The sequence below is a fragment of the Aquila chrysaetos genome, chromosome 2, assembly GCF_900496995.4.
Source record: "Aquila chrysaetos chrysaetos chromosome 2, bAquChr1.4, whole genome shotgun sequence".
Taxonomy (NCBI): Eukaryota; Metazoa; Chordata; class Aves; order Accipitriformes; family Accipitridae; genus Aquila; species Aquila chrysaetos.
Window position 1 is genome coordinate 82,750,973 of NC_044005.1, and position 14,681 is coordinate 82,765,653.

Here is a 14,681-nt window from a genome sequence, read left to right on the forward strand (position 1 = left end):
AACTTCTCTAGCCAAGGGTTTCCACTGTTTTTAAACTTCCTCTGTTTTTTTTTAAGGTAACTCACCATGATAATCCCCTTGACTTGGTGGATTAGACATGATAATCTTCATGCAGCTGTATGGGGTATAATCAGTTCTCTTTCCTTCTTTCCCATAGCTGTGGCGAATGCTGTAAGCATAACCTTTGTCAAACTAAATAAAAACAAAAGAATAAATTCTTACATATTGTGCCAGTGATTCTATCTGCTCCACAAACAGAAATACTGGATAACAAAATAAATCTTTCAAACATATTCAAACTGAGAAAAACAAAAATCGAGTTGCTTGCTGCTAGCTTTGTTTTTTATATTACTTGGACTTGTATATGCACATATACATGTTTTACAGACACATCAAAAGAGAAGTGTGTAACTGCATTGATTTAAGGTCTTTTCAGCTCATGCAGTAATTGCTTTAAAGATAAGATGATTTAAAGATCAAAATTTTGAATCCCATGATGTTGGTAAATGGAGAAAACATAGTAATTCAAAATCTTTCATAAATGGCCATAAATTGATTGCTTTATCAGGGAAAAAAATAGAAATATAGATTTCTTTACTCAGGTTCACATTCTTGTTCTCCCAAAGCATAATGCTTCGCCTATACTTTGTTTCAGCACTGAAGTTCAATTCATTAGATTTTAAAATGGAGTATACTTTGCTTGTACAAAAGAGAAAGATTTTAGCAAATCTCTTTTATCTACTGATAGACTACCAACTCCTCCAATAAAATGAAATCTTCTAAAGTAATATAGATGTAAACAAACATTTATCTTGGCAGCTGAGTACAGCACTATCAATATATCATCTTAGATAAGTCCTGTGGAGAACATTCAATGACATGAGTTCATGTTATTTTATATGCGGCAATAGGTGACATAAAATCTGTAGTAGAATCAGCTAATTTAACATATGGATTCCGTTAAGTTGCATTAGCTACTATAAGACATCAAGGAACATTTTTCAAATACCACACTTCTACTCCTAAAAAACCAAACAGGATAAAATAATGAAGCATCATATTTACAGTTACACATCCTCAGTCTCTCTTCTCTTCAAAAAGGCTATGACAATACATAAAAGAACAACTGTGCTCTTGCTCAATTCAAAATTTTAGCATTAAACTTATGTAAAGTTCTGTGTCTGAATATAAACAACTCCCATAAGAATTTATGTTTTCTTCTCAAAAAACACTTTAAAATGATTTTTTTACTCTGGTATTTTACTAATGTAAGACAATATAATATACTGAGAGAAATCATTCAAGCATACAACTCGTAATACTACTACTTCAAGAATACTCTCATTTCTACAGATAAAAGTAGTCCCCTGTTTAGCCTGTGGACTTCCAGATAGTAATTCAGAATATTCATATACCTATGAAATACCTTGACCTGCTAAAATATCTTTAAAATAAAATAGAAAAATAAGTATATTTTTCTTCATATAAAACACTTCAATGTTTTTGAAAAATATCTATAACATAATATGCAAATACATAATAAATGTGGATAAAAATATACACAACCTTTGAGAATAAAATCTTAAATTGCACCAGATTCAAAGGGTAAAAAAGAAACTTCTCCATCAAGATGCTGGTCATAATCAAGTCAAAGTATCAAGAAGAGTAATATTCAGCACTCATTCCAAATAAGGCTTAAGACATCCAAAGCTCTGAACAAACGTAGACCAATTAATCCTTACTGTGCATTTGACAAAGTCACTTTATTCTATTTTAAAAGATTTTTAAAAAGGGAGAGAAAAAAAGAAATGAGAGAGAGAAAACAGCATTGTATTTTCCAGTATAGCCACAGGCAGGATCCAGCACATCGGAATATTCCTATCTAAGCCAACCATTTTGCTCAGGAGAGAAAAGAACTGGTTGGTTGAATAGTAAATGAAGACAATTTTTGCTAGCAACACAGCTGGGCTTACCAACTCTTCCTCAGAAAGAAGAGTAAGACTGTGCTATAGGTGCATGCACATACTTGGGAAGGGCCGGGAGAACAGGTACCCTCCCCTTAGTTGAGTCCTGCTGTTGCTCTTGCAGGAGCTGCAAATGGTATATTTACTCCGGAAAAACAGCAAACATCAAATACAAAGATGTGCATATTTTAATTACAAGCCTCTGAGTGAACCTGTTAAACTGAAGATGGAGTCTGTGATACTACAGCCACCTATTCTTCCACCCAGAAGCTCCGGAACCTTTCCTCCTTCTTTGCAAAAGATGAATGAAAGCATATTTCATTTGCTTAACAAAGGATATTTGAGCAAGCAGTTACATTAGATTAAATTAGTTTTTTGTATGGGAAAAGCAAATCTTGTATGCTTCAGGATGTATTGCTTAGTTTGCCAGAAAATTAACACCCCTCTTTAACAGTTCTGTATACTAAAATCTTGAGCTGTACTTTTCACATCACTTGCCTTAATGCCCACAGAAATTACGTTTACTACCTAACTCATTATTTTATGCTGAGAAGCAGCTCTTGCAGTAAATAGAAACAACAGCTACATAATAACACAACATGGCCTTGAGACAGGTTGGATATTTTCTCACTGCTTTCTTGTAATCCTGTTTGGATCTCAGAGTTTTTGCAGTGGCAGATGGCAGAAAATAACATAGCTACGTGGTACAAGTTAGCACCCGCGCAGTTACATGCTTCACTAAGAACTCTCTCATCCTTGTGATTCAGCGTTTCTTATCACTGATCAAGGAAACGGGATTCTAGCAGGGCCAATATCCGACAGGCTGTGTGGTCATCCTCAGTGGGAATAAACCATGAACTGCAGCATTTCATTTCAGGAAACACATTCTGCGCAACAGCCCTCTCTGTACATTGGGGGATGAACTCAATGATCAGACTCGCTCTTTCCTAATACCGTTACTCTAGGATGGGCACAAAGAAAAATCCACCTCAGGAGCAATCCCTTTTGCCAGCAAAAGCATCAAGGTATAACTAGACATGTTTGAAATGTGCAGAAATGAGAAGGCAGAGAGGTAGGGAACTGTCCCCTCCTATTTATTCTAACCCCCCAAATCAAAGTGGTAGGATTTTCACAGTTCCTTCAACAAAATAAAACAAATTATGTGCAGCACACATCATGCATGTAGGTGTTTGCAGGGTCATTCTAACTGCTTATAAATTGCCTGGTTTTAAACTATGTCAGAAAAACAGTTTAAAACCTGTAAAACTACTATTACAGTATATTCTAACTGCAATCTATTGTAAAGTCATTACGGCAAAAACCTGTAAAAGGTCAAAACTTGAATTAAGTGATTTGAAAAAACACTTTTCTGGTGATGGCCCTATAAGAACTTTCAAGGACTCTATTGAAGTCTGATATGAACTTGCTCAACAATAAAGATGCTGCATGAGTGGGTGCATTTACCTTGTTTTCTGCCTGACAGTTTCCATTGAGACAAAAGAAACTCAAGAATACAAAGGCAAAAAATTATTCTATTACCATAGAAAAACTGAGTATGCACATACATCCCGCCCTAGTCTGTGCTAAATATCAATGGAAACTTACTGCCAAAATTACAATGTTACAGAGTTATAAAACAGCAATGTTAAAACAACATCATTATATTATTAAGTATCTACACCTACAAGATCACCTACTGTTGGTAAGGCTTTGGAACAGGGATTCTCTGCAACTCTTTAACTGTATGGCCCACATCTCAACTATCTCAGTTATTTTTCCTCTATTTAGCTCTCTAAGCTTTCCAAAAACTGCAAGGCATTTGGAATTTATGTGCTGGGTGGATGGGCTATGAGGGAGAAAGGGATCAAGAAATACATTTCATTTAAGCCGTGAACTGATTCACACTGAAGCCAAGAAGCTGAGGCAAACACAGCCCTTTAACAACATCTCTATCAAAATTCACCACTTAGGTGCTGGCTGGCATGTGCAAATCTTGGGATTAGCAGCAGTGTGAATTTTTATTTTAAAAGAGTGCAAGTCAACTGTCTGAGTTTTAACTTCATCACTGAAGATATCAAGTTTTTTGAGGACTTCTCTTTCCTCCAGGCAAGGCTGTAGGATGCACATGACGCCTGGTCTGAAAAGCACTGCTGATGACAAGTGGGTAGTTTCGAGTTTTTATGCATCAGTATTTGTTGTAATGAACCAAGATGTCCAGTGTATGGTACTGAATGTACTAATGATGATCCCAGAACAGGTGACACCAAGCCTTTCTTAGACTTCTTCTCCCTATAAGAAACTAAGCTCTTAGCACTGATCAGTGGGACTAAACCACTAGTCCAAAGCCAGAATCAAGGAGGCTGGGAGAAAGTTCCCTGGGCATAGATGAGCATACTGTACCAAGGAACTTACATTTTGCTTTTATGTGGTATATTCACATGAGTATCAGACTAATGCAGATTAATTTGCCTTATAACTGTTAGTTAAGACACACACACTTCTAGCCTTCACTAGAAGACATACAAGTTATAAATTAAGGTATAAGTAAGGTATAAATAAAAAGGTGTTAAAAAAACCCCATATATATGCATAAATTTGCAACTGATATAGCCTAATACCAGATTACTACTTTCCAGACAGGAATTTAAGGAAATGTTATTTTCAATGAACTCTGGTCACATAAATGCACACAAGATCTTTGGATATGGAATGAGGATGTACATCAAACAGACCATTTGGCAGGTATACGCTCTCCTTTGAAGAACAAAGAAGGAAGAATGGGTCATGTGTACCTCATAATTATCAATTTCATAGAATCACAGAATCACAGAATTGTTTGGGTTGGAAGGGACCTTAAAGATCATCTAGTTCCAACCCCCCTGCCATGGGCAGGGACGCCTTCTGCTAGGCCAGGTTGCTCAAAGCCTCATCCAACCTGGCCTTGAACACTGCCAGGGATGGGGCAGCCACAACCTCTCTAGGCAACCTGTTCCACTGCCTCACCACCCTCACAGTGAAGAACTTCGTCCTTACATCTCATCTAAACCTACCCTCTTTCAGTTTAAAGCCATTACCCCTTGTCCTATCACTACGTGCCCTTGTAAAAAGTCCCTCTCCAGCTTTCTTGTAGGCTCCTTTTAGGTACTGGCAGGCTGCTACAAGGTCTCCTCCGGAGCCTTGTCTTCTCCAGGCTGAACAACCCCAACTCTCTCAGCCTGTCTTCACAGGAGAGGTGCTCCAGCCCTCTGATCATCTTCGTGGCCCTCCTCTGGACTCACTCCAACAGGTCAATGTCCTTCTTATGTTGGGGGCCCCAGAGCTAAATGCAATACTGCAGGTGGGGTCTCACCAGAGCAGAGTAGAAGGAGAGAATCACCTCCCTCGACCTGCTGGTAACACTTCCTTTGATGCAGCCCACGATACGGTTGGCTTTCTGGGCTGCAAACGCACATCGCTGGGTCCTGTTGAGCTTCTTGTCAACCAACACTGCCAAGTCCTTCTCCGCAGGGCTACCCTCAATCCATTCTCTGCCCAGCCTGTATTTGTGCTTGGGATTGCCCTGACCCATGTGCAGGACCTTGCACTTGGACTTGTTGAACTTCATGAGGTTTGCACGGAGCCATCTCTCAAGCCTGTCAAGGTCCCTCTGGATGGCATCTATTCACTCCAGCGTGTCGACCACACCACACAGCTTGGTGTCATCGGCAAACTTGCTGAGGGTGCACTCGATCCCACTGTTCATGTCACTGACAAAGATGTTGAACAGCACTGGTCCCAATACCGACCCCTGACAAACGCCGCTTGTCGCTGCTCTCCACTTGGACATGGAGCCATTGACTGCAACCCTTTGAGTGCGACCATCCAGCCAATTCCTTATCCACCGAGTGGTCCATCCATCAAATCCATGTCTCTCCAATTTGGAGACAAGTATGTCGTGCGGGACAGTGTCAAATGCTTTGCACAACAATTTGATACAACTGAACACACTTTCAAAAGAGAACAATAACAAATGACATTCCCAAGGCCTTCCAGCTACAGCAGAATAAAAGTAACATCATCAGTGAGAGTTACTTTCCTTATATCAGTTGTATTTGCAGATTAGTATGCAGATCTGGAAATAGAACTAGGTCCTCCATAAATTTTGTTATCAATTCTGATATTCAGTGTGTGTATTAGGATGGAAAATAATTTGCTGACAGGTCTTCCAAGCCCTGTGTGCTCAGGTTCACACTTCCACAAAACTTTCATGTTTCAGTTTAACTACTTTTATATACTCATGCAATTTTTTATACATCTATTCCTTACGGTACTGGGAGATTTATTTATTTAAAGTCTAACAACTAAGCAAAATGACTGCAGTAATTTTGTCTAGCTTCTTGGCTGACCACCAGATTAGTTCCAACTCTGCAAAATTCAAAGTAGTAATGGTTTAACACCTTTTTTTAAACAGTCATTGGATAATTTCCTGTCTAAAAATGTTGAGCTTGTATGGATAACAGCTTCAAATTCACAAATTTATTGCACAAACTTGTGTACCTTCTGAAATAATTTGTTCACTTTTTCAAATCATTACTGTTGACACTGCTTAGTTGGCATATCTTTTTCCAGGCAACTTTTTTTTTTAAGCTCACTCTTAAAATAACCTCAACCGGAGGTTATCTTTTCCCAAACACGGTTGTCATTGAGGAGCACAAATAAATGCTTCTCCATCTGCCAACAACAAAAAGTTTCAATTTATCCTAAATTCTCCACCTGTAGCACAATTTGTACCTTAAAGGTACAGATCAGAGACATCAGCTAAAATTGAGCTGGAAAATTCTAATATATTGTGTAGCAGTCATTACAGACTGATTTACATCAAGTACAAAAAAACCTCTTCCCCTCCGATTTCAGGTTTTCCAAACCACATGAGGCAAGAACTACTTTGTCCTGGAGATGGCTCCATCTACCACAAGGAAATCAGCAAAGTTTTGGTCAAACTCCTTGTGTACTACCCACATGAATGTAAACTGCGTAGCTGATGAACTAGTTTTTGGGCTACCCCAGACCACTCATGCAAAAACATGATAATGTAGGCTTTTATTTACAGTAGTCTAAGCTTGCCTTAATATAACATAGCTAAATATACAATTTACATACACTATTTCTCCACACATTTACATGGACCAAGACTTTGAACCAGGAAAAATATAAAATAAACCATAGCAGGTTGTCTTCTGCCTTAAGACACTGCATCAAATTATCAGCACAACACATCTTAAAGCCATCTGCTATAACAACATGATTTTCCTTAGGCACACACTTAGTCATCTATGAAAGATTTTATTAGCTACTTCAAGACATTGCAGTATTTCTTTCTGTATCTAAGTTATCAATACTTTTTTTTTGTCTGTTAACGTTTCATGTACATTATATTGAAAAAATTCAGATACAGAAGATGTATTTCAAAACAGATGGTCAAAGAAGAGACATTTCAATTCAGATTTGATTGTTTGCAGCAAACAATGAAGGAGTTGCTTTCAAACTGAAGCCTCTAAACAAGAAACTGGCACAAGGAAGAATGCTCTTTTGTAGACAGCCACTATAAGTTTCCATGGGTATAACAGCTTGTGGACATCATAAAGGTAAATGCTACTTTAAAAACTACTTTAAACAACAATTAAGAGCATGTAAAATTGTGACTTCGTTTTAATGTTCACCAGTAAGAGTAGGAAAAAAAATACTAAGTTATGTTTGTTATAATACTTGATTAATTTCTACTTCTGGTAAACTGAAATATCTCTGTGACTACAGAATTATACAGTAGTCTTTGTTTAAAGACTATTTCTACAGAACATGATCTGATTCCCTTAGCATAATGTCCTACTTTCTTGGCATAGTATCACCTATACATAGCATTCTTCTTAGAGAAAAAGAGATATATCTGAAAGAAATAAACCCTTTCCATATTACATTGCACTGATCTCCAATTCTTTATGAGATTATAATGCCTAAGTCATTTCACATAGTACTCTACTAATTATACTAGTCATTTTCTCTAATATCGGTAATATTTCCAAAAATTACAAACTTAGAAAAAGATGAAAATGCTATGTATCTGTGAATATCACTGTTTTGATATTCCCAAGAATCATTATTTTTCCTGAATATTTGCTTAACTTACTGCAAAATTTTCAGTAACACTATCAAAAAAAGAAAAATCTGAAAGAACAGCCGTTTTAAGGCAAAAATCAGCTTGTGGGTGACAATTTCATCTATATCAGAATTCCACTAACAAATTAATACACAATCTAATTGAAAGTTTCATGCTGGAGGTTCAGAATGTTACTGAACATAGAGGTGTAAATTCCTTGTCATTTCAAATGAAACAACTACACAAAGAAATAGTCATGTTTATGAATTATAATCAAGAATTATAAGGAAATTGGGAATTATAGCAAGAAAATAAATATTTTAGATGGTAATTAACACTGAACAGGTGATGATAACTTCTGTTGCTTTTTTTTAAATAGAACAAAATATTAAATCTTATTTTAAACACGAATTAGAACAGCTCAATTAAAATGGCAATATTTGACAGCACCATAAGAGATACCATGCTTTTCTTAAGTATCTATAAAAATACTTTGATATTTTCCTTCAAATAACAAATGAACACTCAATAAACCTGATTACTGTAAACATGGGCTTTTTTCAACAGATTTCTGCAGACATTCTCTACAGTTTTAAGGAAGTCTTAAGAAAAGTCTTTCTAACATCAGAGAACAATCTTGAATCCTTTACTAAATATTTAGTCCATAAAACACTCATTTAGAAAGTTTAATATGAGATGGAAAAAAAAAATCCAATAATCAATTTCTAAACCAAGAAACCTCATTCAGTTAGGAAAAAAACCCACACTGCACTTCTGGTACTCCATGCATTACAAGCACACCAATGCCTTTCAGATTGTTCTGCTGATGTTTTTCAATCAGTGTTTCTCACATTTGAATATTCAGGGAAGTTAGCTGATGTAACTTGGAAGTGTACCTTTCAGCAGAAGGTAAGCAGTACGTTAGCCAGGCTATTCGCTTCACGAGAAGCGGCAGAGAATAAGAGTCCCCAAAACATTCAATGGCAAAGCATTGAATGCACGGAAAGCATTATCACTGAAAGAGATGCAAGAGTGTTAACAGATTGCAAAGTAGACAGAAATTTGGCATATGGTACAATAAAAAACGACTAAGAAAGTTAAACAGAAGTAGAATAGTAACTAAATGTGTGCATCTGTAGGAATAAGATTCAGCTCCAGACATCTAAATCCAGACGTCTCCCATTATTGTCAATGGAGGTCAATGCAATCAGAGGAGCCTGGGGAGCAATTCAATTTACCCTAACGTAGGCACCTAGAGGCTCATTAAATAAATCATTCTCTAGACACTATTGACTGTATAGGCTAGATCTCTATTGATCATAACAGCAGCTTAGGATCCCAGTGCAAAGAATATGTATACCAAGGAGAAAAGAAATTCAGTAAGTCTGTATCAGAATTGGGAGAAATCCATACTTGTAAGTATACTACTGCAGCACGTATTACTGATTTTCAGAGAAGATGGATGAAGACTGGCCAGGGACCTCTGCAAAGTCCAAAACCTAAATTCCTACTGCTTATCCAAGCTCTATCAATACTCTAAACAAGAGTGCTCTCATATGATGTTCTATATTTTTATTTGAGCACAGTGAACATATAACACATTTACAGTCTCACGTAGCTTATGATCTATTACACTGTGGCGTATACTGGAACCTAGATCAGCATGTACAATAAAAACCTAAACGTATAGGGAAGAAATAGGAAAGAAGACTGATGTCAGCATGGAGACATGTTTTCACTTTGTGAAGAATCCTGAAATGTATCCAACTGGACTCTGGTTATAAGATCAAGCAGCAATAAAATGCAGGACTGGGACATGAGGTTTAGACTGCACGCCGACAGAGGGTTTGTTCTCACTAGTCCACCACAACATCTTAAAGCTACGGATGAAAAGACAGAGGCATTCAGCAGACCAGATTGCAATAGGCCAAACTGGCAGCCAAATGGACTTCAGAAGAGATTTAGAGGAGAGCCACTACTCTCGGCTCCAGCTCATACCCTAGATATTTGGGATATCTCCTGCTTCACTGAAAATAGTCCAATGTGTTACTATGTCCAACTGTTATCGTTTAACTCAACAGTCTAGCATAGCAGGCTTCTTCATTCTAGTAATAATAATTTTTCTTATAAGGAAGGAGAAAAAGCATACCAGAAAGCAAAGCTATCCAAGCAGCCATACTACAAACTGGAAATTTAGCAGGGTATGATGACTCCGAGGTCGCTGGGATAGTAAAAGAGAAACTCACAAATGAGAGGTCTGAGGAAAAATTTTCTTAGCCATTCCAGCCAATCAAAATTAGCAGGACCTGCCTCATTTTGAACAAGAATCTTGGCATTAAAACAACAGACGTGTTCAATTACAGCACCAGAAATTAGTCCAAAGGAACAGTGCGTATTGATCTGCTCTTGAAAAGCACTGCTGCTGGCACAGGCTGCAATTGACCTATGCTAGGGTGTTCCTAATTTCAAAGAACTCTAGAGCATACTGGAATTAATCCAAGGAAGTCTGGCTCATTATCCAATATCCCAGCTCTACTCAGTACATCTGCCAGAGAGTCAAAAGATCTCAGCAAGGTCACCACAACAGTTGAAGTTCTCTGTCTAAGCATCATTTCCAAAGAGCAATCATCTCCTGACACAGTGGAAGACATCATGTGCTCACTGAATTAGTTGTATTTTCCAAGCTGGTTGAACTACGCAGCATTCCCTAAACATGCAAACTTTGAAGCAGAGACTGGAAGGTTTTGCACACCTTTTGGACTACTGTGATGGGTTGACCCTGGCTGGTTGACCACAGAACTGTTCTTCCCCTTTAAAACCACGTACCTGCATAGGGAGTTCACCTGAGTAAGCACTCCCCATCTTGACTGATTACATATCATTGAATTACTTTCTCAATTTATCATCGCATCCTCTTGCAAGCACCTTTGTGGTGTAGCAATGTTATTAGGAATCCTTTATAGACTGTTATTCCTCAATCTATACACTGATCAGAATGACATATGAAGCCAAGTTCAGCATTAAATGACAAAAGGCATGCCAGAAGCAAGGTGAGTTAAAAACACAAAGGCAGGCCTTCTTCATTGATATGAGATTGAGTGGTAAATTGCTGTTACCATCAGGTTTTAACAGTCCAGCAGCAAAGCGCTCCTCATTCATTAGAAATCTATGACTGACCTAATCTAGGCTGTAATGAGATACAGTGAAGTCCAAGAGATTCAATTTTACCTTAAGCCTCAGATTTGCAGAAGATACAGCATCACTCAGATCCAGTGACTTGGGCTGGAGAATATGCCTTCAGCCAACCCAACTGACAAAGATATCAACATGAGATACAACTGTGGCAAAAAACTTGCCTTTTACTGAGATATAGTTAAACCTCTTGGACAAGGATCAGTGTCAGAACAGAAGGATATTAAGTGCCCACTCACGTAATGTCTCAAGATACCAGCAAATCCCCAGTATAAGTGCATAAAAAAAAAAATTCTGGATAAATTGATCATTGAAAAAATCAAGTAAGTCTGAAAATAAAACTACAAGGAGGCTGAGTAATGAATACGTTTCCTCAGACTGATAAGTATTCCTTATGTCTACTCTTGAAACATGTAGGCTTAACTTTTTTGATGCAGTCATAAAAGAATGACAAAAACAAGGCATTAAAACACAAAACCGTATGTGGAGATTTTATGTTTGTCAGGCCGTTTAAATACAGTAAACTACGTATTGGAGCTCTCCAAACAGCACAGTTTGGCTCAAGAACACTGGCATTCTCTCTGTAAAAACTCTGCTGTAAAAACAGATTTTTTTCTTTATTAACAGCACAATAAAAGACAAAATCACATTTTAAGATGATAATCAAAGGAAAGAGAAGTGCAGAAAAACAGATATTAGCCCTTGCTGCCATAATAAGGAGAACTGCTTACATATAAAGACCCTTTTGTACTCTACCTTAGGGACAGTGCACTGCAATCAAGACATATTTGAACTCTAGACTGCAAGTATGACAAGAGTCTTTCTGCATTCAACAACAGAAGAAAGCTTGTTTTAAATCACACAAGAGTATTTTCCCATCTTTAATTTTTTTTTTACTTTTATTAATTCACCATTAATTAAAAGATGTCTTGAATGCAGGCAAAATGCAAACAGAAAAATAAAGAAGCTCTACTGCCAGACTGCTCTGAACTGTCTCAGGAGAAGTAACATGCACCCTACTTTTCAGTGCCTGCTGTAAGGTTCTAAAAACAGGGAAATAACTCTGGTAACAAAACACAAGAAAAAGCCCAATGATTGTAATTAATCTAAAAAACCAATCTTTTTTGTTTTTTTTAAAAAAAAAAGATTCCTCAGTTTCACTGGTATTGCCCCAGTCCTCATGCCCCAAAACCAACGCCATTAAGTAGATGAATTAGAAAAAGAAAAAAAATTGGAATTTAAACAACGAAACTTGCCATAAAGACCCCTTTCTGCTCCCCCATGTACAGCAGGGACATTTGTTTTTCTCCTTGTGTGAGTGGACTTAAGAAGGGACATAGGGAACAGGAAAAGCTCAGAGCACATCACATTATGCTGAATTCAGTTTCACAGCTAAATAGCATTGTACATTTCAATATAAAATCAGAACCTAACCTTCTTTCTAGCAGTAGTAACCTCTATAATGTTGAAATACTTCAGCCCTATCACAGTAATTTAACTTTCCTAAATCAATATATTAAATTTCTGAAACATAAATTGTGCATAGCACAAATAATGTATAAAAGAGCTGTCCTGTCTTTATTCATGAGATTCAATAGATTTCAAAGACATGTGGCAGAATGTTAAATTAATTCTGAAAGTAAAAATACATTTTTATTTACATCGTGCCTATGTGGTATATCAGCAGAGTGCACAGTTGATACAGCATGCTGCTTTTCTGGATGACTGAATATGAAATATAGCCACGATTTGCTGGCTGAATATAGACAGATGGACTATGACAGCTATATGATGTTACGACAATTACATGGACATTATCAAAAGAGAAGGCAAAGTATACAGAATTCTGGGTTTTGTTTTGGAAGTATGTTTATATGATTACAGGAAATCCAAACATTTAATAAAATAATTTTAAAATATTCTTTCAAACAATGATATCAAGATTAATAAACTATTCTACCAAAACTCTTCTGTTCAAAAAGCACAGGAACACAACTGGAGGAGACCTGCTATGTCATTCAGTTTGTCCTAGAATGTAATAAAAAGATACAAATGAATAGATTTGCAATTCAAAAACAGTTAACCCCTGTTTCAGAACTTGGAGTAAATAGCCGAAGAGCTTAAATACATTACTGGTGGTGTATGTGGCAACATACAGCAGGTGTTTTTCAGCAGATGGCTATAAAGAGAGAGCTGCATGGTTAAGAAGGTATTCAACAGAGCCTGCTAAAGACCGTATTTAGTGATGCTCAGATATTTCACAATTGCTGAACTTAGAAATTTGGCAACCAGATAGACAAACCCATCTATTACTTTTCTTAAAACGTCATGAACTTACTTATTTACTGCTGCTGTGATGACTAATAACACAGAAACCTGTTCTGACAAGTACACAGCCTTTCTACAGAGATAATAAAGTGCAAGTCTGACGAGCAGTTCAAGACTACAAAAGGAATCTTAGAAAATTAAACGTCTGGCTTTAACATCCATTTTTATACATACAATTCTAAAAAGGTTCTACAGTATGGAAAAAAAATGTGTGTTTCTGGGAACAAAACAAGTCATAAGACACCAGATTCTGATCTAAATTAGTTTTAGTACAGGAAAGATACTTACTGCTTTCATTCTTGTCAGTGCAAGAAACTTATCACCAACCTGTTCATGCACTAGATAACTAAATACAGATTTCAGTGCCTAATATGTAACAACTATGAAAACTGACCCTATTTCTTTTTATGGCAGTTAGTACAGTTAAAAAAAACATCACTAAAATTATGCCAGCACTGTAATTAATGTCTCGGAAGAGAGATTATGTAGCTAGAGCTCTTCTCTGTCCCTAAGACATGCCACAGGCTGAAAGACCATCCAGAATTTCCCTGTATAACATAATTCAGATGATGAAAACTGAAAATCAAAAGTAAGGGCAGATACATTTTTAACAGGTTAAAAAAAAGGCTGAACAAATTGAAGTAATTTAAACTGATAATCATAGGAAAATGCCACTGTAACTTTGGCTTCACAGCAAAGACTGCAGAATTCCAGTTTTAAAAGAACATAATTGAGAAATGTGGTAGCAACTGAAAAAGGGATTGTGTTTGGAGTGAAAGAGCACACATTTTTACCATAGCACTTATTACTGTGATTCCTAGAATATTTATTTGCCCACACAATAACCTCCAAGTATATCATAGTCTAAAATTATTTTATGTTTTCTAGTACATCAACACCAGTTGTGGTCTATTTGAATAACACCCATGAAACAAAAATATGGTGAAAACCAACATTTTTATACCAGCTCCATTTCATTGAAAAAATATTGCTTTAAGATTTCAATCTATTACACAAAAATTAACTTTTTTTAAAAGCTCAGGCAATATTGGTTTACAGTAAAA

General features: G+C 36.7%; 1 protein-coding gene across 2 annotated transcripts in view; it reads right to left on the reverse strand.

Annotated features, from left to right (window-relative positions):
* Positions 1–14,681, reverse strand: part of PRIM2 (DNA primase subunit 2) — a 133,813-nt gene that overhangs the window by 23,609 nt on the left and 95,523 nt on the right. For both annotated transcript variants that reach the window (XM_041121013.1, XM_030004955.2), the window contains one exon: positions 66–192. In XM_041121013.1, the coding sequence (XP_040976947.1) occupies positions 66–192 (127 nt within the window). The remainder of the gene's footprint in view (positions 1–65; positions 193–14,681) is intronic.